Source organism: Carassius carassius, chromosome 50, assembly GCF_963082965.1.
Source record: "Carassius carassius chromosome 50, fCarCar2.1, whole genome shotgun sequence".
NCBI lineage: Eukaryota > Metazoa > Chordata > Actinopteri > Cypriniformes > Cyprinidae > Carassius > Carassius carassius.
The window spans coordinates 20,589,430-20,615,553 of NC_081804.1; the positions used below are offsets into that span (position 1 = coordinate 20,589,430).

Below are 26,124 nucleotides of genomic sequence, written 5' to 3' on the forward strand. Positions count from 1 at the left end.
ACTTCAGTAAATGCAAATGGGTTAAGGAATATTAACAAGTTGAAGGAGTTAAAATTTACGTATAGGAGTGATATAATTTGTATTCAAGAAACGAATTGGGATGATGGAAAAGTGAGAGAAGTAAAGGATGTATGGAAGGGAGATATATACTTTAATAATGGTGCAAGAAATGCAAGGGGTGTAGCAATAATGATTATAAAAGATAGGATTGAAAATGTAAGGCAGGTGTACAGAGACCAGGTAGGGAGAATTTTAGTTATAAAATTTAAATTCAAAGGTATTGAATTCAGATTAATTAATATATATGTTCCCAATGTGGAAAATGATAAGAGGTGTTGTATTGAAGAACTAAAGGATCTAATTGTTGAAAGGTGCATAATAGTAGGCGATTTTAACATTATATGTAGTAGATTGGATGTTGGGAAAGGAGGGAGTTTCAGGTGGGAAAACTCAAGATTAATGTTAATGGAAGTAATGAGAGATAAGGGATTACTAGATGTATGGAGACATGAGAATCCAGAGAAGAGAGAGTTCACAAGGAGACAGATGAGAGAAGGGATATTACAACAGAGTAGGATTGATCTAGTGATTGTGCAGGGAGATACCATAATCTATATTGATGAAATAAGACATCAGAGGAATAACTTTAGTGATCATGATGGGGTTAGATTTAGAATCAAAGTCGGAAGGAGAGAGGTGGGTGGAGGGTTGTGGATACTAAATGCAGGGTATATTGAAGAAGAGGAGTATAGACAACAGATGAAAGTGTTACTACTTCAGGAAAATCAGTGGTTGGAGGAATGCTTGGAGGAAGATGAATTTAATAGTGACATTGGTAAGAGATGGGAGGAGGTAAAAAATAAAATTAAAGCTTTAAGCATAAAGTATAGCAAGAAAAGAAAAGAGAGGATGATGAAAGAGGAAAGGGAGCTCAGAGAACAAGTGAGGATAGAACTCAGCAGAGTAGATGATGAAGAAGGATATTGCATGGAAAAAATATATAGAAGTGAATATGAGGTTAGAGAGATATGAGAGGGAAAAATGCAAAGGAGCAATTTTAAGAAGTAAGGCGAAATATGCACTGGAAGGAGAAAAGTGCACAGGGTATTTCCTGGGTTTAGAAAAAAGAAGGCAAAGTAAGACATATATCCATGAAATATATTCAAAAAAGAGAGAGATAATAACGGACTATGTAGAGATATTGGAGAGGGTGCAAGAGTTTTATGGTGAGTTGTATATGAGAGGGTGTGTGGATGAGACAAGTATAGAGGAAGTATTGAAGTGTGTAGAGAGGGAGCTAGGAGAAGAAGAAAAGAGATGGTATGATAGAGAGATAGAGGAAGAAGAGGTTATAGCTGCAATAGAAGGTTTAAGAAGTGGGAAAAGCCCAGGAAGTGATGGGGTAGGGACAGAATGGTATAAATTATATAAAAATGATGTAGCACCAATTTTAGTGGAAGTATATAAGAGAATGGAGAGAACAGAAATAATACAAAGTAAAATGGTAGAGGGAGTGATAACACTAGTTTTTAAAAAGGGGAATAAATTAGATTTAGAAAATTATAGGCCGATTAGCTTGTTGAACACAGACTACAAAATACTTACCAAAGTTTTAGCAAATAGGATGAAAAGAGTAATAGGAGACATTATTCAGCCAACACAAAGCTACAGCATTCCTGGAAGAGATATAGCAGATACAATTGGAACAATCAGAGATGTGATTGAGTATATGACGAGGGATGGGAAGGGTGGGATAGTGTTGGGGATAGACTGGAACAAGGCCTTTGATAGGGTCGAACACAAGTTTTTATTTAAGGTCTTAGAAAAGTTTGGTTTTGGGGAGAGAATGGTAGGATGGGTGAGGAGATTGTATGGAAGTGCAAGAAGCTGTGTAAAGGTGAATGGAATATTGACGGATACATTTGATGTGGGAAGGTCAGTGCGGCAAGGCTGCCCGCTATCTGCTTTATTATACGCCCTTTCCATTGAACCTTTGGCATCATTAATTAAGAGAGACAAGAGAATAAGAGGAATTGAGTTGCCATATGGAGGGAAGTGTGTAATTAACCAGTATGCCGATGACACAACAGTGACAGTAAGGGAAATAAGCAGTGTGGAAAAAGTCTTAAGAGTTGGTAGAAAAATATGGAAAGGCATCAGGGGCGAAAATAAATAGAGAAAAATCTGAAATAATGTATATAGGAGAAGTAGAAAGAGCTGATGTAGGTGTGAGGGTTGAGGAAAAGTACATGAAAGTGTTGGGTGTATATTTGGGGGTAGATTCAAAGGAGGCAAGGAATATGTGAATATGGTGGTGTTAGCGCAGTGGATAAGACGCATGCCTGTGGTGTGGGAGACCCGGGTTCGAATCCACTGTGATACCAGTGTGTCCCTGAGCAAGACACTTAATCCCTAGTTGCTCCAGAGGCGTGCGACCTCTGACATATATAGCAATTGTAAGTCGCTTTGGATAAAAGTGTCAGCTAAATGAATAAATGTAAATGTAATGAATAAATGAATATAACATGGGCTGGAGTGATAAATAAGATAAGAACAGTTTGTATTGCATGGAAAGGAAGAAAATTAAGGATAAAAGAGAAAATAATTGTGGTTAATAATCTTTTGCTGTCGGTATGCGTATATGTAATGAGTGTAATTGAAATGCCTGAGTGGGTGATGAATGAGTTAAATAAAATTGTACATGATTTTATATGGGAAGGGAAGGGAGTTAAAATTGCACAAAAAACATTGGTGGCGAGGAAACAGGAAGGTGGACTAAAGCTGATTGATTTAGAAACAAAAAAGTTGGCAATAAGAATAAAAACTGTTAAAAAATATATGGAAGGAAGATGGGAGTTTGGTTGGAGAGAATTCTTAAAGAAATACATTGATGATGTTGGAAGAATGGGAGAGTATGGGTGGTATATGGGCTTTAAACAGTCAATGACTGTGGGAATGCCAGACATATACAGGGAGGTGATGGAGGCATGGAGGTAATTCCTGCCAAAAGCAGAGTATGATTGCACAGAGGTGCACACATTTATAAATTTGCCTTTGTTTTTAAACGAGAAATTTAAACACAATAATAAAACATTGTATGAGCCCAAATTCTTAGAAGCCGGAATAAGGCAAGTGAAAGATATTATTTATGAAGTTATTCCAGGTTTTCTTAGAAATAACTGTATATATGACTCAGTGTGTGAGTTGGATGGCATGGAGAGCAGAGTAAAGGTGAACAATATATATGAAAGAATTAAAGCAAGTCTACCATCGAAATGGGTGAATGTTATAGAAAAGAGTTGTGTAAAGAAAAAACAACAGGATTTGCCTGAGATGTACATAATGAAAGACGGGGAAAAATATAATATAAAAAGCATTAGCGTAAAGAAAGTCTATGACTTGTTTATAATGGATCAAATAAAAGTGCCAGCATCTGAAAAAGTATGGAGTAGGGTGTTTGAAGACTTGGATGTAAAGAAAATATGGTCAAATATGGATATAAAATACAATACTATAGAATGTGAAAATAATGACTTCTTAATCAGACACAATAGAATCTATACAAATGTGGTACTAAATAAAATAAATAATAATAATAATGTGATGTGTGATGTATGTAACACTGACCATGAGACTTTTTTGCATTATTTTTTGGAATGTAATGAATTAAAAGATTTTTTTGTTTTCTTAAAAAGTCTGTTAAAAAAGAATTGCTTTGATGATGTGAATTTGAAGGAGAGATGGAGGAAAATATTTTTATTTGGAGTGTTTCAGAAAAAGACAGCAATAGACTTTTGGTTTATCAATTATGTACTAAGCCATGCTAGATTAGCAGTTGTACTTAGACGGAATTATGCACACTTCGAAGGGAGAAAAGTCAAAATAAAAGACTTTTTCAAAGCAATAATGACAAGAGATATTGAAATGTGCTGTAAATATGGGGGAGATGATGTGAAGGACTTCTTTGTAACCGGTAATAAATTCATAAAAGAGGGGGAGAGAAAAGAGGTTTTGTATAACTGGTAAAAATTTATGTTCTGAAGGTTTAAAAATGACATGATTATGTTTTCTTGATGTGAACAATTGAAATTGAACTGTAAATTTGTGAATTTCAATAAAAAAAAAGAAAAAAAAAAAAGGCTATGCCCGATCTCGTCTGATCTCGGAAGCTAAGCAGGTTTGGGCCTGGTTAGTAATTGGATGGGAGACCGCCTGGGAATACCAGGTTCTGTAAGCTTTTGGGTTTTTTCCCGAACTTATATAATGAACTGGAGATTAGAGTGTCTGATCTTTAAATAGCCCTCTCTTTGCAGCAGCTTTCGCTTACGGCCATACCAACCTGGCTATGCCCGATCTCATCTGATCTCGGAAGCTAAGCAGGTTTGGGCCTGGTTAGTACTTGGATGGGAGACCGCCTGGGAATACCAGGTGCTGTAAGCTTTTTGGAAAATATTCACTAGTTATGTAATAATCTTGAAAAAAAAAGAGATAATGCCCGATCTCTGAATCTTAGCATGTTTTGTTCTGGTTACTACTTGGATGGGAGACTGCCTGGGAATAATACCTGGTGCTGTAAAATTTTGCGTTTTCTTCCCTACTTATATAATGAACTGGAGATTAGAGTGGCTGATCTTTAAATAGCCCTCTCTCTGAAGCAGCCTTCGCTTATGGCCATACCTGGCTATGCCTGGTTAGTACTTGGATGGGGAACCGCCTCGGAATACCAGGTGCTGAAAGCCTTTTGGAAATTTTTCACAATTTTTTACTTTTTGGATTTTTTTCACTAATTATATAATAATCGTGCAAAAAAGAAAAAAGAAAAAAAGAGTCAATGCCCGATCTCTGAATCTTAGCATGTTTGGTTCTGGTTACTACTTGGATGGGAGACTGTCTGGGAATGCCAGGTGCTGTAAGCTTTTGGGTTTTCTTCCCTACTTATATAATGTACTGGAGATTACAGTGGCTGGTCTTTAAATAGCCCTCTCTTTGCAGCAGCTTTCACTTACGGCCATACCAACCTGGCTATGCCCGATCTCGTCTGATCTCGGAAGCTAAGCAGGTTTGGGCCTGGTTAGTACTTGGATGGGAGACCGCCTGGGAATACCAGGTGCTGTAAGCTTTTGGGTTTTCTTATGAACTTATATAATGAACTGGAGATTAGAGTGTCTGATCTTTAAATAGCCCTCTCTTTGCAGCAGCTTTCGCTTACGGCCATACCAACCTGGCTATGCCCGATCTTGTCTGATCTCGGAAGCTAAGCAGGTTTGGGCCTGGTTAGTACTTGGATGGGAGACCGCCTGGGAATACCAGGTGCTGTAAGCTTTTTGGAAAATATTCACTAGTTATGTAATAATCTTGAAAAAAAAGAGACAATGCCCGATCTCTGAATCTTAGCATGTTTTGTTCTGGTTACTACTTGGATGGGAGACTGCCTGGGAATAATACCTGGTGCTGTAAAATTTTGGGTTTTCTTCCCTACTTATATAATGAACTGGAGATTAGAGTGGCTGATCTTTAAATAGCCCTCTCTCTGAAGCAGCCTTCGCTTATGGCCATACCTGGCTATGCCTGGTTAGTACTTGGATGGGGAACCGCCTCGGAATACCAGGTGCTGAAAGCGTTTTGGAAATTTTTCACAATTTTTTTTTACTTTTTGGATTTTTTTCACTAATTATATAATAATCGTGCAAAAAAAAAAAAAAAAAAAAAAGAGTCAATGCCCGTTCTCTGAATCTTAGCATGTTTGGTTCTGGTACTACTTGGATGGGAGACTGCCTGGGAATGCCAGGTGCTGTAAGCTTTTGGGTTTTGTTCCCTACTTATATAATGTACTGGAGATTACAGTGGCTGATCTTTAAATAGCCCTCTCTTTGCAGCAGCTTTCGCTTACGGCCATACCAACCTGGCTATGCCCGATCTCGTCTGATCTCGGAAGCTAAGCAGGTTTGGGCCTGGTTAGTACTTGGATGGGAGACCGCCTGGGAATACCAGGTGCTGTAAGCTTTTGGGTTTTCTTATGAACTTATATAATGAACTGGAGATTAGAGTGTCTGATCTTTAAATAGCCCTCTCTTTGCAGCAGCTTTTGCTTACGGCCATACCAACCTGGCTATGCCTGATCTCGTCTGATCTCGGAAGCTAAGCAGGTTTGGGCCTGGTTAGTACTTGGATGGGGAACCGCCTCGGAATACCAGGTGCTGAAAGCTTTTTCGAAATTTTTCAAAATTTTTTATTTTTTGGATTTTTTTCACTAATTATATAATAATCTTGAAAAAAAAAAAAAAGAGTCAATGCCCGATCTCTGAATCTTAGCATGTTTGGTTCTGGTTACTACTTGGATCGGAGACTGCCTGGGAATGCCAGGTGCTGTAAGCTTATGGGTTTTCTTCCCTACTTATATAATGTACTGGAGATTAGAGTGGCTGATCTTTAAATAGCCCTCTCTCTGAAGCAGCCTTCGCTTATGGCCATACCTGGCTATGCCTGGTTAGTACTTGGATGGGGAACTGCCTCGTAATACCAGGTGCTGAAAGCTTTTTGGAAATTTTTTAAAATCTTTTACTTTTTGGATTTTTTTCACTAATTATATAATAATCGTGCAAAAGAAAAAAAAAAAAAAAAAAAAAAAAGAGTCAATGCCCGATCTCTGAATCTTAGTATTGTTTTGTTCTGGTTACTACTTGGATGGGAGACTGCCTGGGAATAATACCCGGTGCTTTAAGCTTTTCGGTTTTCTTCCCTACTTATATAATGAACTGGAGATTAGAATGGCTGATCTTTAAATAGCCCTCTCTCTGAAGCAGCCTTTGCTTACGGCCATACCTGGCTATGCCTGGTTAGTACTTGGATGGGGAACCGCTTCGGAATACCAGGTACTGAAAGCTTTTTGGAAATTTTTCACAATTTTTTTCTTTTTGGATTTTTTTCACTAATTATATAATAATCTTGCAAAAAAAAAAAAAAAGAGTCAATGCCCGATCTCTGAATCTTAGCATGTTTGGTTCTGGATACTACTTGGATGGGAGACTGCCTGGGGATGCCAGGTGCTGTAAGCTTATGGGTTTTCTTCCCTACTTATATAATGTACTGGAGATTAGAGTGGCTGATCTTTAAATAGCCCTCTCTCTGAAGCAGCCTTCGCTTACGGCCATACCTGGCTATGCCTGGTTAGTACTTGGATGGGGAACCGCTTCGGAATACCAGGTACTGAAAGCTTTTTGGAAATTTTTCACAATTTTTTACTTTTTGGATTTTTTTCACTAATTATATAATAATCGTGCAAAAAAAAAAAAAAAGAGTCAATGCCCGATCTCTGAATCTTAGCATGTTTGGTTCTGGTTACTACTTGGATGGGAGACTGCCTGGGAATAATACCCGGTGCTGTAAGCTTTTGGGTTTTCTTCCCTACTTATATAATGTACTGGAGATTAGAGTGGCTGATCTTTAAATAGCCCACTCTTTGCAGCAGCTTTCGCTTACGGCCATACCAACCTGGCTATGCCCGATCTCGTCTGATCTCGGAAGCTAAGCAGGTTTGGGCCTGGTTAGTACTTGGATGGGAGACCACCTGGGAATACCAGGTGCTGTAAGCTTTTTGGAAAATATTCACTAGTTATGTAATAATCTTGAAAAAAAAAAAAAAAAAGAGACAATGCCCGATCTCTGAATCTTAACATGTTTTGTTCTGGTTACTACTTGGATGGGAGACTGCCTGGGAATAATACCCGGTGCTTTAAGCTTTTGGGTTTTCTTCCCTACTTATATAATGAACTGGATATTAGAGTGGCTGATCTTTAAATAGCCCTCTCTCTGAAGCAGCCTTCGCTTACGGCCATACCTGGCTATGCCTGGTTAGTACTTGGATGGGGAACCGCTTCGGAATACCAGGTACTGAAAGCTTTTTGGAAATTTTTCACAATTTTTTACTTTTTGGATTTTTTTCACTAATTATATAATAATCGTGCAAAAAAAAAAAAAAGAGTCAATGCCCGATCTCTGAATCTTAACATGTTTTGTTCTGGTTACTACTTGGATGGGAGACTGCCTGGGAATAATACCCGGTGCTTTAAGCTTTTGGGTTTTCTTCCCTACTTATATAATGAACTGGAGATTAGAGTGGCTGATCTTTAAATAGCCCTCTCTCTGAAGCAGCCTTCGCTTACGGCCATACCTGGCTATGCCTGGTTAGTACTTGGATGGGGAACCGCCTCGGAATACCAGGTGCTGAAAGCTTTTTGGAAATTTTTCACAATTTTTTACTTTTTGGATTTTTTTCACTAATTATATAATAATCGTGCAAAAAAAAAAAAAAAAAAAAAGAGTCAATGCCCGATCTCTGAATCTTAGCATGTTTGGTTCTGGTTACTACTTGGATGGGAGGCTGCCTGGGAATGCCAGGTGCTGTAAGCTTATGGGTTTTCTTCCCTACTTATATAATGTACTGGAGATTAGAGTGGCTGATCTTTAAATAGCCCTCTATTTGCAGCAGCTTTTGCTTACGGCCATACCAACCTGGCTATGCCTGATCTCGTCTGATCTCGGAAGCTAAGCAGGTTTGGGCCTGGTTAGTATTTGTATGGGAGACCGCCTGGGAATACCAGGTGCTGTAAGCTTTTTGGAAAATTTTCACTAGTTATGTAATAATCTTAAAAAAAAAAAAAAAAAGAGACAATGCCGATCTCTGAATCTTAGCATGTTTTGTTCTGGTTACTACTAGGATGGGAGACTGCCTGGGAATAATACCCGGTGCTTTAAGCTTTTGGGTTTTCTTCCTACTTATAGCCCTCTCTCTGAAGCAGCCTTCGCTTACGGCCATACCTGGCTATGCCTGGTTAGTACTTGGATGGGGAACCGCCTCGGAATACCAGGTGCTGAAAGCTTTTTCGAAATGTTTCAAAATTTTTTACTTTTTGGATTTTTTTTCACTAATTATATAATAATCTTGAAAAAAAAAAAAAAGAGTCAATGCCCGATCTCTGAATCTTAGCATGTTTGGTTCTGGTTACTACTTGGATGGGAAACTGCCTGGGAATGCCAGGTGCTGTAAGCTTATGGGTTTTCTTCCCTACTTATATAATGTACTGGAGATTAGAGTGGCTGATCTTTAAATAGCCCTCTCTCTGAAGCAGCCTTCGCTTACGGCCATACCTGGCTATGCCTGGTTAGTACTTGGATGGGGAACTGCCTCGTAATACCAGGTGCTGAAAGCTTTTTGGAAATTTTTCAAAATCTTTTACTTTTTGGATTTTTTTCACTAATTATATAATAATTGTGCAAAAAAAAAAAAAAAAAAAAAAAAAAAAGAGTCAATGCCTGATCTCTGAATCTTAGCATGTTTGGTTCTGGATACTACTTGGATGGGAGACTGCCTGGGAATGCCAGGTGCTGTAAGCTTATGGGTTTTCTTCCCTACTTATATAATGTACTGGAGATTAGAGTGGCTGATCTTTAAATAGCCCTCTCTCTGAAGCAGCCTTCGCTTACGGCCATACCTGGCTATGCCTGGTTAGTACTTGGATGGGGAACCGCTTCGGAATACCAGGTACTGAAAGCTTTTTGGAAATTTTTCACAATTTTTTACTTTTTGGATTTTTTTCACTAATTATATAATAATCGTGCAAAAAAAAAAAAAGAGTCAATGCCCGATCTCTGAATCTTAACATGTTTTGTTCTGGTTACTACTTGGATGGGAGACTGCCTGGGAATAATACCCGGTGCTTTAAGCTTTTGGGTTTTCTTCCCTACTTATATAATGAACTGGAGATTAGAATGGCTGATCTTTAAATAGCCCTCTCTCTGAAGCAGCCTTCGCTTACGGCCATACCTGGCTATGCCTGGTTAGTACTCGGATGGGGAACCGCCTCGGAATACCAGGTGCTGAAAGCTTTTTGGAAATTTTTCACAATTTTTTACTTTTTGGATTTTTTTCACTAATTATATAATAATCGTGCAAAAAAAAAAAAAAAGAGTCAATGCCGATCTCTGAATCTTAGCATGTTTGGTTCTGGTTACTACTTGGATGGGAGACTGCCTGGGAATAATACCCGGTGCTTTAAGCTTTTGGGTTTTCTTCCCTACTTATATAATGAACTGGAGATTAGAGTGGCTGATCTTTAAATAGCCCTCTCTCTGAAGCAGCCTTCGCTTACGGCCATACCTGTCTATGCCTGGTTAGTACTTGGATGGGGAACCGCCTCGGAATACCAGGTGCTGAAAGCTTTTTGGAAATTTTTCACAATTTTTTACTTTTTGGATTTTTTTCACTAATTATATAATAATCGTGCAAAAAAAAAAAAAAAAAAAAAAAGAGTCAATGCCCGATCTCTGAATCTTAGCATGTTTGGTTCTGGTTACTACTTGGATGGGAGGCTGCCTGGGAATGCCAGGTGCTGTAAGCTTATGGGTTTTCTTCCCTACTTATATAATGTACTGGAGATTAGAGTGGCTGATCTTTAAATAGCCCTCTATTTGCAGCAGCTTTTGCTTACGGCCATACCAACCTGGCTATGCCTGATCTCGTCTGATCTCGGAAGCTAAGCAGGTTTGGGCCTGGTTAGTATTTGTATGGGAGACCGCCTGGGAATACCAGGTGCTGTAAGCTTTTTGGAAAATTTTCACTAGTTATGTAATAATCTTAAAAAAAAAAAAAAAAAAGAGACAATGCCGATCTCTGAATCTTAGCATGTTTTGTTCTGGTTACTACTTGGATGGGAGACTGCCTGGGAATAATACCCGGTGCTTTAAGCTTTTGGGTTTTCTTCCTACTTATAGCCCTCTCTCTGAAGCAGCCTTCGCTTACGGCCATACCTGGCTATTTCTGGTTAGTACTTGGATGGGGAACCGCCTCGGAATACCAGGTGCTGAAAGCTTTTTCGAAATGTTTCAAAATTTTTTACTTTTTGGATTTTTTTTCACTAATTATATAATAATCTTGAAAAAAAAAAAAAAAGAGTCAATGCCCGATCTCTGAATCTTAACATGTTTTGTTCTGGTTACTACTTGGATGGGAGACTGCCTGGGAATAATACCCGGTGCTTTAAGCTTTTGGGTTTTCTTCCCTACTTATATAATGTACTGGAGATTAGAGTGGCTGATCTTTAAATAGCCCTCTCTCTGAAGCAGCCTTCGCTTACGGCCATACCTGGCTATGCCTGGTTAGTACTCGGATGGGGAACCGCCTCGGAATACCAGGTGCTGAAAGCTTTTTGGAAATTTTTCACAATTTTTTACTTTTTGGATTTTTTTCACTAATTATATAATAATCGTGCAAAAAAAAAAAAAAAGAGTCAATGCCGATCTCTGAATCTTAGCATGTTTGGTTCTGGTTACTACTTGGATGGGAGACTGCCTGGGAATAATACCCGGTGCTGTAAGCTTTTGGGTTTTCTTCCCCACTTATATAATGTACTGGAGATTAGAGTGGCTGATCTTTAAATAGCCCACTCTTTGCAGCAGCTTTCGCTTACGGCCATACCAACCTGGCTATGCCCGATCTCGTCTGATCTCGGAAGCTAAGCAGGTTTGGTTCTGGTTACTACTTGGATGGGAGACTGCCTGGGAATGCCAGGTGCTGTAAGCTTATGGGTTTTCTTCCCTACTTATATAATGTACTGGAGATTAGAGTGGCTGATCTTTAAATAGCCCTCTCTCTGAAGCAGCCTTCGCTTACGGCCATACCTGGCTATGCCTGGTTAGTACTTGGATGGGGAACTGCCTCGTAATACCAGTTGCTGAAAGCTTTTTGGAAATTTTTCAAAATCTTTTACTTTTTGGATTTTTTTTTTTTTTTGGAGTTCTCCCCATCTCTAAAATAAAGAGAAGGTTTTATCCTGGCACAAATATTGAAGACGGAACAAGATTTGTAAAAACAAGATTCCCCAGAGAAGTGATCTCACTCCCGTATAGCACCAAGTTTGTCACAGCAGAAGGACCACAGCACTTTCGGGTCATGCATAGCCAGCAGGTAAAGACATGCAGGTTGTGCATGAGCCCAGAGCATATGGTGAAAGACTGTCCGGAGTTTAGATGTTACAAATGCAATGAGAGGGGACACATGGCGAGGGACTGCAGGCTGGTAAAATGCCCGGATTGCAAGGAGGTGCTAAGCAAGTGTGAATGCTGGATGGAAAACGAGGAAGAAGATGAAGAAGGTGTGAGTGGGCAGATGCATGACAGTGAAAAGGAGCAAGAGGAAAGAACAACAACAACACAGACTAATGAAACCAACGAAAATAAGGACAAAGGAGAACAGAGAGAAGAAAGTTACATACAGGAAGAACAATCACAACAAGGGGGTGAAGCGGAGATGCAAACTGCAGAGACCGTTGAGATACTTTTGGATAAAATAGAACATCAAAGGATCGTAAATGAAGAACAGACTGTTGAAATGGGCAGTGAAGAGGAAAAGGAGGACAAAGCTGGGATACAAATGAAAAGAAGAAGATCGATCAAGGTAAAACCAAGTTTGGGCGGGGTAAGGAAAAAAGTAGTTAAAGAGGACTTGTTGAAAAATGTAAACCGATTTGAACTGTTAAAGGATATGGGGGAGATCGAATGAAAAACAATATTTTTTATGAATACTTTTTTCTGTCTTATGCTCATAAAGTTGGTAACTTTTAATGCAAGAGGACTTCAAGATGTTAGAAAGTTTGATAAAGTAAAATAAATGTGTAAAAAAGAAGACATAATAATGCTACAAGAAACAAATTGGACAGATAGGTCTATAATTGAAATGAGGAAAAGGTGGAATGGTGAAATTCTGTATAATAATGGTGATGAAAGAAATGGTAGAGGTGTGGCAATTTTAATAAGGGAAAACAGTGGTGTAAGCTGTAAAGAAATATACAAAGATGAAATAGGGAAATGTTTGATAGTGGAAATGAGTTACGAAGAGAAGAACATAATACGGGTCAACATACATGCACCAACGAAAAAAGAAGAAAAGAGATCATTTTTTAACACTATCAAGACAATTGTGAGGAATTATAAATATATAATTATGATGGGGGATTTTAATACAGTTTTTAGCAGACAAGATATAGCGGAGGGTATGAGTTTCAAAAGTGATACGGGAAGGAAAGAGTTAAGATCACTAATGGAGGAAAACTATATGATGGATGTATGGAGGGAAAGGAATGAAAGCAAAAGAGAATACTCGAGAAGACAAATAGTAGGCAATTTCATTTATCAAACAAGAATAGATATGGTTTTATGTACAAGGAATTTAGAATGTTTTATAGAGAAGTTAAGGTATGAAGAAACGAGTTTAAGTGATCATAAGCCTTTTTTTGTACATTTAGATTGGGATGTTGGGAAAAGAGGGCCAGGGGTATGGGTTTTAAATACAGACATTTTAAAGGATGAGGATTATGTGGCAACAATAAAAGATACAATAAAAAAAGAAAAAGAGAATGAAATGTATTTAGAGGACAAAAGGATCTGGTGGGAGAACTTGAAATTTTTAGTGAAAAAAATTACTATTAGTTATTGTGTGTTAAAACCGAAATGCAAAAAGAATAAAGAAAAAGAAAAAGTTTTTTGTACAAAGTTTTTTTTTGATCTTGAAAAAAGAAAAGGAAGATTTGAAACTATAAAAGAAATATGAAAAGAAAATGGTGAAACGGTACAAGAATGTGGGGAAATTTTAAAAGACTATTTGAAAAAACTATTTTGAAAAATTGTTTAGTACTGAAGGAGTAAAGGAGAGAGAAAAAAGGGAATTAATGGAATTAATAAAAATTAAAGTGAGTAAAGAGGAGAAGGAAGAATGCGATCAGACAATAAGTAAAGAAGAAATAGAAAGTGCAATAAATGAATTGAACAAAAAGAAAAGCCCAGGCATTGATGGTTTAGGAAGCGAGTTTTACCAAACTTTTAAAGACCTTTTAGTAGATTTCTTAAGAGATGTTTATGATGAGATTTTTGAAAAAGGAGGAATGATGTTAAGAATGGGAATGGGATTAATGAAGATAATATACAAGAAGAGGGGGGAAAAAATGAATTAAAAAATTATAGACCTATCCCAATGTTAAATACTGATTTAAAGATTTTAGCAAAACTTTTAGCGAATAGATTAAAACAGATAATGCCAAATATAATAACAACAAATCATGCATATGGAGTAAAAGGGAAAGACAGTTCAGATGTAATAATGAGTATAAAAGACACGATAAGGTACATGAGAGATAAAAGGAAAGGAGGTTATATCATTAACTTAGATTTTGAAAAAGCTTTTGACAGGGTGGAACACGAATATTTGTTTGATATTTTAAAAAGTTTTGGGTTTGGGGAGATTTTTATTAAATGGATTCGAATTTTATACAAGGGAGCAATGACAACAATAAAATGTAATGGGTTTTTAACAAAATGTTTTAGGATAACACGATCTATAAGACAAGGGTGTCCTTTATCAGCCCTGCTATATTCATTGGTGGCAGAACTGCTTGGACTAGCCATAAAACAAGAAAGGGGAATTAAAGGAATAGAGATTGAACAAACAGGAAAAGAGAGTAAAATTTTTCAATATGCTGATGACACTATGCTGATGAAGAAAGTGTCAAACAAGTAATGGAAATAGTACGGAGATTTTGCAAGGGGACAGGAGGAAAAATAAATGAAGCAAAAACTGCATATATGAGATTTGGGCAGACGACAGACTTAGCAGAGAATTTTAAATTCAAGGAAGTAAAAGAAATGAAGATTTTAGGAATTTTAATGGGTAAAGATGAAGATAAAGTGAGAGAAATCATGTGGGAAGAAATAGTGGGAAGCATTGAAAGAAGACTGAACTTTTGGAAATTGAGGGCACTAAATTTAAAAAGGAAGGTCTGAATCTTGAATGTTTTAATGACTTCAAAATTGTGGTATTTTTTATATGTGACATCTATGCCGGTGTGGGTGGAAAGAGGGTTGAAAATATGTTTTTTAGACTTTTTATGGGTCGGGAAACCAGCTAAAATTGCGTACAATACTTTAATAGGGATGAAGGGAAAAGGAGGTTTGGGTTTAATCGATGTGGAGCAAAGGAAGAATAGTCTGAGAGTCAAATTAGTCAAAAAGTATCTGGATGAGGGAAACAAAGCAGAATGGAAAACAACAATGGGGATTTTTTTAAACAAATCTGGGAATTTTAATCTGGGAGATAATGTGTTATGGATGAGAACAAAAGAATGGATAACAGAGGGGTTGCCAACGTTTTATAAAGAGGTTTTAAGGGCTTGGGGAATTTTTTTAAGTACTGTACAGTACAACGTACATGGAAGAGAAAACATCTTAAATCAGCCATTATTCCTAAACACCGGCATTTTAAACCAAGGGAAGGAAATATATTTTAAAGAATTGATGGAAGTTGGAATAATCAAAGTAAGAGATGTTTTATATGAATATAAAGAAGGCTTTTTACCAATGCAGTATATAGTAGATGTGATGGAGGAAGCAAAGGAAGAATTTAATAAACAAGAACTGAAAACTAAGTATGAAATTATACAAAATGCAATACCTAAAGAATGGATAGAAAAGGTTGAAACTATGGAAGGGGAGAAAGAAGAAAAGGATGTGTATGTAATACTGGGAGAGAAATTGTGGCTTTTAAAAGAATGTACAGTGAAAATGTTTTATGGTTTTTTCAGAGACATGATTTTTAAGAAACCTGTTGCAAACAAATTTTGGCAGAAGACATTTGAAGGCTTAAAAGAAGAAGATATTTGGAAAAACATGAAAGGGGAGATAATTGAGGTCAAATTGGAAAATTCTGAGTATTATATCAGACAAAGGGTGCTGTTTACTGATGTTATACTTAAAAAAATTGGGATGGAACAAAGTGCCATATGCAAAGTATGCAATGAGGAAGAGGAAGATTTTTTACATGTGTTTCTACACTGTAAGGCACTGAAGGATTTTAATGAAAAATGCAAAACTATAATTGTAAACCTGGGAGGGGAGCAAGATCGAGAGGATACAGAATTGAATAGGATCATTATGTTAGGGTTCGATGAGAAGGAAAGAAACAAAAAGGTGATCAATCTGTTTGTAATGTTAATGAAAAAAGTCATCTGGGAAAGAAGAGGGATCGCAAAACAAGAAGAAATTATGATGGATGTGTGGTGTTTGTTTAAAAGACGTTGGGAAAGGTATATAGAATGTTTGTATTGTTATTTTAAACAGGAAAAAAAAATAAGGAATTTGATAAAGTGTTTACTTCGGAGGTTTACTCAGTTTTGAAGGAGTTTGAAATAGCATTTCCAGGAACAGAATGATGTGGAAGAAAAATATCTATTCGATCATATGAATGTCTTTGTTTTTATTTTGTTTTAATTGGAATGTAAATTTCTTTTCTTAGAAGAAATGTAATGTATTTTATGTGTTTTCTAAGAAAATTAAAAAAAAATAAAATAAAAAAAAACCTGGCTATGCCCGATCTCGTCTGATCTCGGAAGCTAAGCAGGTTTGGGCCTGGTTAGTACTTGGATGGGAGACCGCCTGGGAATACCAGGTGCTGTAAGCTTTTGGGTTTTCTTATGAACTTATATAATGAACTGGAGATTAGAGTGTCTGATCTTTAAATAGCCCTCTCTTTGCAGCAGCTTTCGCTTGCGGCCACACCAACCTGGCTATGCCCGATCTCGTCTGATCTCGGAAGCTAAGCAGGTTTGGGCCTGGTTAGTAGTTGGATGGGAGACCGCCTGGGAATACCAGGTGCTGAAAGCTTTTGGGTTTTCTTATGAACTTATATAATGAACTGGAGATTAGAGTGTCTGATCTTTAAATAGCCCTCTCTTTGCAGCAGCTTTCGCTTACGGCCATACCAACCTGGCTATGCCCGATCTCGTCTGATCTCGGAAGCTAAGCAGGTTTGGGCCTGGTTAGTACTTGGATGGGAGACCGCCTGGGAATACCAGGTGCTTTAAGCTTTTTGAAAAATTTTCACTAGTTATGTGATAATCTTGAAAAAAAAAAAAAAAGAGACAATGCCCGATATCTGAATCTTAGCATGTTTTGTTCTGGTTACTACTTGGATGAGAGACTGCCTGGGAATAATACCCGGTGCTGTAAGCTTTTGGGTTTTCTTCCCTACTTATATAATGAACTGGAGATTAGAGTGGCTGATCTTTTAATAGCCCTCTCTCTGAAACAGCCTTCGCTTATGGCCATACCTGGCTATGCCTGGTTAGTACTTGGATGGGGAACCTTCTGGGAATACCAGGTGCTGTAAGCTTTTTGGAAAATATTCACTAGTTATGTATTAATCTTGAAAAAAAAAAAAAAAAGACAAAGCCCGATATCTGAATCTTAGCATGTTTTGTTCTGGTTACTACTTGGATGGGAGACTGCCTGGGAATAATACCCGGTGCTGTAAGCTTTTGGGTTTTCTTCCCTACTTATATAATGAACAGGAGATTAGAGTGGCTGATCTTTAAATAGCCCTCTCTCTGAAGCAGCCTTCGCTTACGGCCATACCTGGCTATGCCTGGTTAGTACTTGGATGGGGAACCGCCTCGGAATACCATGTGCTGAAAGCTTTTTGGAAATTTTTCACAATTTTTTACTTTTTGGATTTTTTTCACAAATTATATAATAATCGTGCAAAAAAAAAAAAAAAAAAAAAAAAAAAAGTACTTGGATGGGAGACCGCCTGGGAATACCAGGTGCTGTAAACTTTTTGGAAAATATTCACTAGTTATGTAATAATTTTGAAAAAAAAAAAAAAGAGACAATGCCCGATCTCTAAATCTTAGCATGTTTTGTTCTGGTTACTACTTGGATGGGAGACTGCCTGGGAATAATACCCGGTGCTTTAAGCTTTTGGGTTTTCTTTCCTACTTATATAATGAACTGGAGATTAGAGTGGCTGATCTTTAAATAGCCCTCTCTCTGAAGCAGCCTTCGCTTACGGCTATGCCTGGTTAGTACTTGGATGGGGAACCGCCTCGGAATACCATGTGCTGAAAGCTTTTTGGAATTTTTTCACAATTTTTTACTTTTTGGATTTTTTTCACAAATTATATAATAATCGTGCAAAAAAAAAAAAAAAAAAAAAAGTACTTGGATGGGAGACCGCCTGGGAATACCAGGTGCTGTACGCTTTTTGGAAAATATTCACTAGTTATGTAATAATTTTGAAAAAAAAAAAAAAGAGACAATGCCCGATCTCTGAATCTTAGCATGTTTTGTTCTGGTTACTACTTGGATGGGAGACTGCCTGGGAATAATACCCGGTGCTGTAAGCTTTTGGGTTTTCTTCCCTACTTATATAATGAACTTTAGATTAGAGTGGCTGATCTTTTAATAGCCCTCTCTCTGAAGCAGCCTTCGCTTACGGCCATACCTGGCTATGCCTGGTTAGTACTTGGATGGGGAACCTTCTGGGAATACCAGGTGCTGTAAGCTTTTTGGAAAATATTCACTAGTTATGTAATAATCTTGAAAAAAAAAAAAGAGACAATGCCCGATCTCTAAATCTTAGCATGTTTTGTTCTGGTTACTACTTGGATGGGAGACTGCCTGGGAATAATACCCGGTGCTTTAAGCTTTTGGGTTTTCTTTCCTACTTATATAATGAACTGGAGATTAGAGTGGCTGATCTTTAAATAGCCCTCTCTCTGAAGCAGCCTTCGCTTACGGCTATGCCTGGTTAGTACTTGGATGGGGAACCGCCTCGGAATACCATGTGCTGAAAGCTTTTTGGAAATTTTTCACAATTTTTCACTTTTTGGATTTTTTTCACAAATTATATAATAATCGTGCAAAAAAAAAAAAAAAAAAAAAAGTACTTGGATGGGAGACCGCCTGGGAATACCAGGTGCTGTAAGCTTTTTGGAAAATATTCACTAGTTATGTAATAATTTTGAAAAAAAAAAAAGAGACAATGCCCGATCTCTAAATCTTAGCATGTTTTGTTCTGGTTACTACTTGGATGGGAGACTGACTGGGAATAATACCCGGTGCTTTAAGCTTTTGGGTTTTCTTTCCTACTTATATAATGAACTGGAGATTAGAGTGGCTGATCTTTAAATAGCCCTCTCTCTGAAGCAGCCTTCGCTTACGGCCATACCTGGCTATGCCTGGTTAGTACTTGGATGGGGAACCGCCTCGGAATACCATGTGCTGAAAGCTTTTTGGAAATTTTTCACAATATTTTACTTTTTGGATTTTTTTCACAAATTATATAATAATCGTGCAAAAAAAAAAAAAAAAAAAAAGTACTTGGATGTGAGACCGCCTGGGAATACCAGGTGCTGTAAGCTTTTTGGAAAATATTCACTAGTTATGTAATAGTTTTGAAAAAAAAAAAAAAAAAAAAAAGAGACAATGCCCGATCTCTGAATCTTAGCATGTTTGGTTCTGGTTACTACTTGGATGGGAGACTGCCTGGGAATGCCAGGTGCTGTAAGCTTATGGGTTTTCTTCCCTACTTATATAATGTACTGGAGATTAGAGTGGCTGATCTTTAAATAGCCCTCTCTTTGCAGCAGCTTTCGCTTGCGGCCATACCAACCTGGCTATGCCCGATCTCGTCTGATCTCGGAAGCTAAGCAGGTTTGGGCCTGGTTAGTACTTGGATGGGAGACCGCCTGGGAATACCAGGTGCTGTAAGCTTTTTGGAAAATATTCACTAGTTATGTAATAATCTTGAAAAAAAAAAAAAAAAGAGACAATGCCCGATCTCTGAATCTTAGCATGTTTTGTTCTGGTTACTACTTGGATGGGAGACTGCCTGGGAATAATACCCGGTGCTTTAAGCTTTTGGGTTTTCATCCCTACTTATATAATGTACTGGAGATTAGAGTGGCTGATCTTTAAATAGCCCTCTCTTTGCAGCAGCTTTCGCTTACGGCCATACCAACCTGAGCACACTAGAGGCACTAGTGAGCAAACAGGAAGTGATTGTGCCAGAGAGGGGTGAGGGAGGCTCACCCAAACTTTTTGTGTTTTGTTATTTTGGTTTGGTTAAAATAAGTGTTTTTTTTTTGTAGTATTTTGTTATTTTTGTTTTATTTGTGTCCTCCCAACAGCTCTGCTGTTTGGGAGGGATCTGTCGGGGTTTGTTTTATGTAAAATGGATAGATTAATGGCAACTGACATGGATTTGACACGAGGAACACGGAGGCAAGCAGAAAATGGACTGGGTTATCGACAAAGAGAAAAGGATTACAATGAAATAACTGATAAGAGGATTTACACAAAAGAAGCGACTGTGGTGGTGGATTTGTCGGAGGTACAAGACGGGAGAGCAGAGGATATTATAAAAGCACTAACAGAAAAGATTGAAGTAACAAGAATTTTAGCAATACGACCTAAGCAGATGAGGGAATATGAGATTACATTGGAGCATGAAGAGGACACTGAGAAACTGGTTGATGGACTAACCATTAAATGTAAAATTTGTGAAATCAAAAAGTTACACAACAGAGACTTTGTTGTCTCGTTCATGCATTTGCCTGCATACATGAATGACCATGAGATTTTAAATAAGCTTGAAGGATGGGGAGTAACACCCATTTCTCAAATAAGGAGGAGATTCTACTTGGGCACCCATATAGAAGATGGAACGAGGTTCTTAAGAGTGCGTTTTCCAAAGGAAGTGGCTTCTTTACCATACAGCACAAGGATGGAGACCGAGGGAGGTCCTCAATACTTTAGGGTGATACACAGTAAGCAGGTGAAGACCTGTAGACTGTGTATGAGCCCTGACCATATAATGAAGGACTGTCCGGACTTCAAATGTCACAAATGCGAGGAAAGACGCCATTTCGCAAGAGCATGTACTTCGATGAGGTGCCCAGACTGTAAAATGACTTTGGACAAATGTGAATGTTGGATGGACAATGAGCAACAGGAAGAGGATCAAGTGAGCGGGCAAATGCATGAGAATGATAATGAGGAGGAGCAACAGGAGGACGCAGAAAAATCCAAGGAAAAGAACATAGGAAATGGACATGAATTAACAACATCAACACAGGAAGAGGAAGAGACATGGACACCAATGCAGATAACGGCGAGTATACAAAATATACTAGACAAAGTGGAGGAGCAGGAAGGAGTCAACGAAGAAGGGGAGCTAGACATTGAGAGTGGAAACATCACGGATGGTGGGAGCACGGGGGCATCGAACAAAAGAAGAAGAGTGAAAAAGGTAACACCAAATATTGAAAAAGCAAGGAAAAGAGTGGTGAAGGAAGTGTTTACAGAAAATCAGGACAGTGGTGGACTTTTAGAAGAGGGAGAAGATATGGACTAATAAGATGGGTATTTTATCGTTTTTGTTTTACTTTATGGTGTTGAGAATTGTGTCCTTTAATGCAAGAGGATTATTGAATGTTTTGAAATTTGAAAGGATGAAATAGTTGTGTAAAAATGATGATATGATTTTATTGCAAGAAACTAACTGGAAAGGAAATGTAATGGAAGATTTTAAAAGAAGGTGGGATGGGGAAATATTTTTTAGTAACGGGGAGAAAAGTTTGGGAGGAGGAGTGGCTATTTTGATTAAAAAAGGGAAAGCTACTATGACAAAACAAATCTATGATGATAAAAAAGGGAAATGTATTGCAGTAGAAATTGATTTTGAGGATGAAAAATTTATTGTAGTAAATGTACATGCACCAAATGAGGAAAAGGATAAGAAAATGTATTTTAATGTTTTAAGAGACATAATAGAGAAATGGAAAAGGGTGGTGGTTGCAGGGGATTTTAATACTGTTTTTAGCAAAATAGACATGGCTAATGGGATGGTTTTTAGGACGGACGGTGGAAGGAAGGAACTTAAATTATTGATGGAAGAAAAAAATATGATTGATGTTTGGAGAGAAAGAAATGGAAAAAAGAGAGAATATTCCAGAAAACAGTTAGTTGGGAATTTTATGTGCCAAACTAGGATAGATTATTTTCTGAGCACAAGAAATTTGGATTGTTTTATTGATGATGTACTTTATAAAGAAACAACTTTAAGTGATCATAAAATGGTTTTAATGAGGATGGATTTTAAAAGGGAAACGAAAGGGCCTGGGGTATGGATTTTAAATACAGAAATCTTAAATCATGAAAGTTTTAAAAATGGGATAGAGAATTTATTAGATGAGGAAAAAAAAGATGCAATGTATTTAGAAGATAAAAGACAATGGTGGGAAAATGTGAAATTTGAAATAAAGAAATATTCAATTAATTTCTGTAATATACTGCAAAGGGTGAAAAGGACAAAGGAAAAAGAAATAAGAAGAACGTTAAAAGAAGAGTTAAACAAAAATGAAGTAAATGTGCAAAAAGTGTTTGAAATGGAGGAGAAGCTTAAAAAAATGGAGGAAGACAAATGCAAGGGAGCGATGTTGAGAAGTAAAGCTAAATACACAATAGAGGGGGAAAAATGTAACAGATTCTTTTTTAATCTCGAAAAAAGTAGGGGAAAAGCTGAAATGATCAAAGAGCTTAAAAACAGAGATGGCCAGTCGGTTTTTAATACAGGGGAGATTTTAAAAGAAATAGAGACTTTTTATGAAAAGCTTTTTAAATCAGAAGGGGTGGAGGAGGAGAAGGGAAAAGTTTTGTTGCAAAGAATAACTAGGAAAGTTGGAGAAGAAGATAAAATAGACTGTGAAAAGGAGATAGAAACGGAAGAAATTATACAAGCTATAAACTCCCTAAGAGTAAAAAAGAGTCCAGGAATAGATGGTATTGAAAGTGAATTTTACAAAGTTTTTAAAGAAAAACTCAGTGTGATTTTAAAGGGGATTTATGATGATATTTTTAGGAAAGAAGGAGTCAATCCAAGAATGGGGTTAGGTTTAATGAAAATAATTTATAAGAAACAAGGTGATAAAACAAATGTGAAGAATTTTAGACCCATCACAATGCTAAATACTGATTTTAAGATTTTAGCTAAAGTTTTAGCTAACAGATTGAAGAATGTAATGCCAAGTATAATTGAAACTAATCAAGCATATGGTGTAAAAGGGAGGGACATAGCAGACATTACAAGTAGCATAAGAGACATAATAGGTTATATAAAAGAAAAGGAAAAGAAAGCATATGTTATAAGGTTGGATTTTGAAAAAGCATTTGATAGAGTGGAGCATAAATTCTTATTTTCTGTTTTAAAGAAGTTCGGTTTTGGGGAAAATTTTATTAAATGGATTGCAATTTTATACAAGGATATCTTAACGAAAGTAAAATGTAATGGATTTTTAAGTCAACCTTTTAAAGTTTTAAGGTCTATAAGGCAGGGGTGTCCGTTATCAGCACAGCTTTATTCTTTGGTGGCAGAACCTTTAGGACTTTTAATAAATAAGGAGGAAGGAATAAAAGGAATAAAAATGGAAGAGGAAGGGGAATTTAAGAAAATCTTTCAATACGCAGATGATACAACAATTGTGGTGGAAAATATGGAAAGCGTTAAAAAGGTTATGGAAAAAATTAAATACTATTGTGATGGGACGGGTGCAAAAATCAATGAAGAAAAAACTGTGTATATGAAATTTGGAGGGGTGGTGGATTTAGCAGGGGTGTTTAAGTTCATGGAGGTACAGGAAATAAAGATTTTAGGGGTGGTGTTAGCAAAGAATGAAAAAGTGGCAGTAGATAATATGTGGGAAGGGATAGTAGGTGGAATGGAGAGAAGGTTGATTTTTTGGAGGAACATGTTTTTAAGTTTGAGGGGGAAAATATTAATTGTGAATTTGTTAATGTTGTCTAAAATGTGGTATGTTTTACATGTGATGCCATTGCCAAACTGGGTTTTAAAAAGGATAAAGAAATGTGTTTTAGAGTTTTTATGGGATAAAAAGCCTCCAAGGATTGCTTATTTTACATTAATAGGGCAGCTGGATGAGGGAGGGATGGGTTTAGTGGATGTGGAACAAAAAATGAAAAGTATGAGGGTGAAAGTTGTTAAAAAATATCTGGATAGGACAAACAAAGCTGAATGGAAAAAAATGATGGGTTTTTGGATGAAAAATGGATGGAAGGTGGGAATTTTAAAAATACGAGATGTTTTATGGGAATATAAAGAGGGATTTTTACCATTGCAGGTCATTATAGATGCTATGGAAGAGGAGAAGGAGGATTTTAATATGTCAGGTTTAAGAAGACAATATGAGGATGTAAAAAAGGCAATCCCAAGGCAATGGCTGGATGAAATAAGCAAAGGGGGGAGAAGCGAAAACAAAATGGATGTGTTTTTCAAATGGAAAGATAAGTGGTTTGACTTAAATTTGGGAACTGTTGGAATGTTTTACTGTTTTTTTTAGAAATTCTGTTTTTAAAAAACCTATTGCTAATGTATTTTGGATGAGGCATTTTAATGAAGTCAAAGAGAAAGATATTTGGAAGATCCTAAAATGGCAATGTTTGGATGTGGAACTAGAATGTTTGGATTATTTTATAAGACACAATGTGGTTTTTACTGAAATGCGATTGTGTGCAATGCTAAAAGAAACAAATGCACAGTGCAAAGTATGTAAAAATGCTGATGAAGGTATTTTACACTTGTTTTTATATTGTGAAAAACTGACCCCTTTTTTTAAAGAACTAAAAGAGACAATTAATGCTTTGAGGGATAATAAGGGGGATTTGAACTGGGAGATGAATTTTATGTTAGGAATGAACGAGAATAATGCAAATAAGAAACTAATTAATTTATTATTAATTTTGGCAAAAAAGGCAATTTGGAAAAGAAGAAATTTTGCTAAAAACAGGGACTTTATTTTAAATTTGTGGTTACTCTTTAAAGGGATGGTGGGAGACTATGTTCAAATGTTGTATAATTATTTTATATTTGAAAACAAGGTGGGAAATTTTTACAAAATATTTACAAAAGATGTTGTGTGGATTCTTGGGCAAATGCATATTGCAATGCCTGAAAAGGATGTTTTTTAGTTTTTTCTAATGTTTATTTGATTGCATGTAAAATTTATGCTTACTAAATAAAAAAAAATAAATAAATAAAAAAAAGCTATGCCCGATCTCGTCTGATCTCGAAGCTAAGCAGGTTTGGGCCTGTTTAGTACTTGGATGGGAGACCGCCTGGGAATACCAGGTGCTGTAAGCTTTTTGGAAAATTTTCACTAGTTATGTAATAATCTTGAAAAAAAAAAAAAGAGACAATGCCCGATCTCTGAATCTTAGCATGTTTTGTTCTGGTTACTACTTGGATGGGAGACTGCCTGGGAATAATACCCGGTGCTGTAAGCTTTTGGGTTTTCTTCCCTACTTATATAATGTACTGGAGATTAGAGTGGCTGATCTTTAAATAGCCCTCTCTTTGCAGCAGCCTTCGCTTACGGCCATACCAACCTGGCTATGCCCGATCTCGTCTGATCTCGGAAGCTAAACAGGTTTGGGCCTGGTTAGTACTTGGATGGGAGACCACCTGGGAATACCAGGTGCTGTAAGCTTTTTGGAAAATATTCACTAGTTATGTAATAATCTTGAAAAAAAAAAAAAAAAAAAGAGACAATTCCCGATCTCTGAATCTTAGCATGTTTTGTTCTGGTTACTACTTGGATGGGAGACTGCCTGGGAATAATACCCGGTGCTTTAAGCTTTTGGGTTTTCTTCCCTACTTATTTAATGAACTGGAGATTAGAGTGGCTGATCTTTAAATAGCCCTCTCTGTGAAGCAGCCTTCGCTTACGGCCATACCTGGCTATGCCTGGTTAGTACTTGGATGGGGAACCGCCTCGGAATACCAGGTGCTGAAAGCTTTTTGGAAATTTTTCAAAATCTTTTACTTTTTGGATGTTTTTCACTAATTATATAATAATCGTGCAAAAAAAAAAAAAAAAAAAAAGAGTCAATGCCCGATCTCTGATTCTAAGCATGTTTGGTTCTGGTTACTTCTTGGATGGGAGACTGCCTGGGAATGCCCGGTGCTGTAAGCTTTTGGGTTTTCTTCCCTACTTATATAATGAACTGGAGATTAGAGTGGCTGATCTTTAAATAGCCCTCTCTCTGAAGCAGCCTTCGCTTACACCCATACCTGGCTATGCCTGGTTAGTACTTGGATGGGGAACTGCCTCGTAATACCAGGTGCTGAAAGCTTTTTGGAAATTTTTCAAAATCTTTTACTTTTTGGATTTTTTTCACTAATTATATAATAATCGTGCAAAAAAAAAAAAAAAAAAAAAAAAGAGTCAA

The 26,124-nt window shown here is 37.1% G+C and overlaps 1 protein-coding gene, 13 non-coding genes and 1 pseudogene across 14 annotated transcripts; all 15 read left to right on the forward strand.

The window, feature by feature from the left end:
- The first annotated feature begins 2,613 nt into the window (after window positions 1–2,613).
- LOC132133669 (uncharacterized) lies at window positions 2,614–4,026 on the forward strand. The gene is made up of 2 exons (XM_059546571.1): window positions 2,614–2,993; window positions 3,129–4,026. The coding sequence occupies exons 1-2, from the start codon at window positions 2,647–2,649 to the stop codon at window positions 4,024–4,026; spliced, it is 1,245 nt and encodes a 414-aa protein (XP_059402554.1). The 5' UTR covers window positions 2,614–2,646.
- Window positions 4,027–4,321: 295 nt separating this feature from the next.
- Window positions 4,322–4,440, forward strand: LOC132133831 (5S ribosomal RNA). Its single transcript, XR_009429230.1, has one exon. It is a non-coding gene; the product is annotated as a 5S ribosomal RNA (ribosomal RNA).
- Window positions 4,441–5,000: 560 nt separating this feature from the next.
- On the forward strand, window positions 5,001–5,119 carry LOC132133886 (5S ribosomal RNA). The gene has a single exon (XR_009429273.1). It is a non-coding gene; the product is annotated as a 5S ribosomal RNA (ribosomal RNA).
- An 84-nt stretch (window positions 5,120–5,203) lies between these two features.
- On the forward strand, window positions 5,204–5,322 carry LOC132133892 (5S ribosomal RNA). The gene has a single exon (XR_009429278.1). It is a non-coding gene; the product is annotated as a 5S ribosomal RNA (ribosomal RNA).
- A 562-nt stretch (window positions 5,323–5,884) lies between these two features.
- LOC132133849 (5S ribosomal RNA) lies at window positions 5,885–6,003 on the forward strand. Its single transcript, XR_009429248.1, has one exon. It is a non-coding gene; the product is annotated as a 5S ribosomal RNA (ribosomal RNA).
- An 84-nt stretch (window positions 6,004–6,087) lies between these two features.
- On the forward strand, window positions 6,088–6,206 carry LOC132133845 (5S ribosomal RNA). Its single transcript, XR_009429244.1, has one exon. It is a non-coding gene; the product is annotated as a 5S ribosomal RNA (ribosomal RNA).
- Window positions 6,207–7,473: 1,267 nt separating this feature from the next.
- On the forward strand, window positions 7,474–7,592 carry LOC132133896 (5S ribosomal RNA). Its single transcript, XR_009429282.1, has one exon. It is a non-coding gene; the product is annotated as a 5S ribosomal RNA (ribosomal RNA).
- A 901-nt stretch (window positions 7,593–8,493) lies between these two features.
- On the forward strand, window positions 8,494–8,612 carry LOC132133832 (5S ribosomal RNA). Its single transcript, XR_009429231.1, has one exon. It is a non-coding gene; the product is annotated as a 5S ribosomal RNA (ribosomal RNA).
- Window positions 8,613–10,481: 1,869 nt separating this feature from the next.
- Window positions 10,482–10,600, forward strand: LOC132133833 (5S ribosomal RNA). The gene has a single exon (XR_009429232.1). It is a non-coding gene; the product is annotated as a 5S ribosomal RNA (ribosomal RNA).
- An 859-nt stretch (window positions 10,601–11,459) lies between these two features.
- On the forward strand, window positions 11,460–11,578 carry LOC132133847 (5S ribosomal RNA). The gene has a single exon (XR_009429246.1). It is a non-coding gene; the product is annotated as a 5S ribosomal RNA (ribosomal RNA).
- Window positions 11,579–16,382: 4,804 nt separating this feature from the next.
- LOC132133861 (5S ribosomal RNA) lies at window positions 16,383–16,501 on the forward strand (annotated as a pseudogene).
- An 84-nt stretch (window positions 16,502–16,585) lies between these two features.
- LOC132133841 (5S ribosomal RNA) lies at window positions 16,586–16,704 on the forward strand. Its single transcript, XR_009429240.1, has one exon. It is a non-coding gene; the product is annotated as a 5S ribosomal RNA (ribosomal RNA).
- Window positions 16,705–16,788: 84 nt separating this feature from the next.
- LOC132133904 (5S ribosomal RNA) lies at window positions 16,789–16,907 on the forward strand. Its single transcript, XR_009429290.1, has one exon. It is a non-coding gene; the product is annotated as a 5S ribosomal RNA (ribosomal RNA).
- Window positions 16,908–19,474: 2,567 nt separating this feature from the next.
- Window positions 19,475–19,593, forward strand: LOC132133874 (5S ribosomal RNA). Its single transcript, XR_009429262.1, has one exon. It is a non-coding gene; the product is annotated as a 5S ribosomal RNA (ribosomal RNA).
- A 5,670-nt stretch (window positions 19,594–25,263) lies between these two features.
- LOC132133872 (5S ribosomal RNA) lies at window positions 25,264–25,382 on the forward strand. Its single transcript, XR_009429260.1, has one exon. It is a non-coding gene; the product is annotated as a 5S ribosomal RNA (ribosomal RNA).
- Window positions 25,383–26,124: the final 742 nt, after the last annotated feature.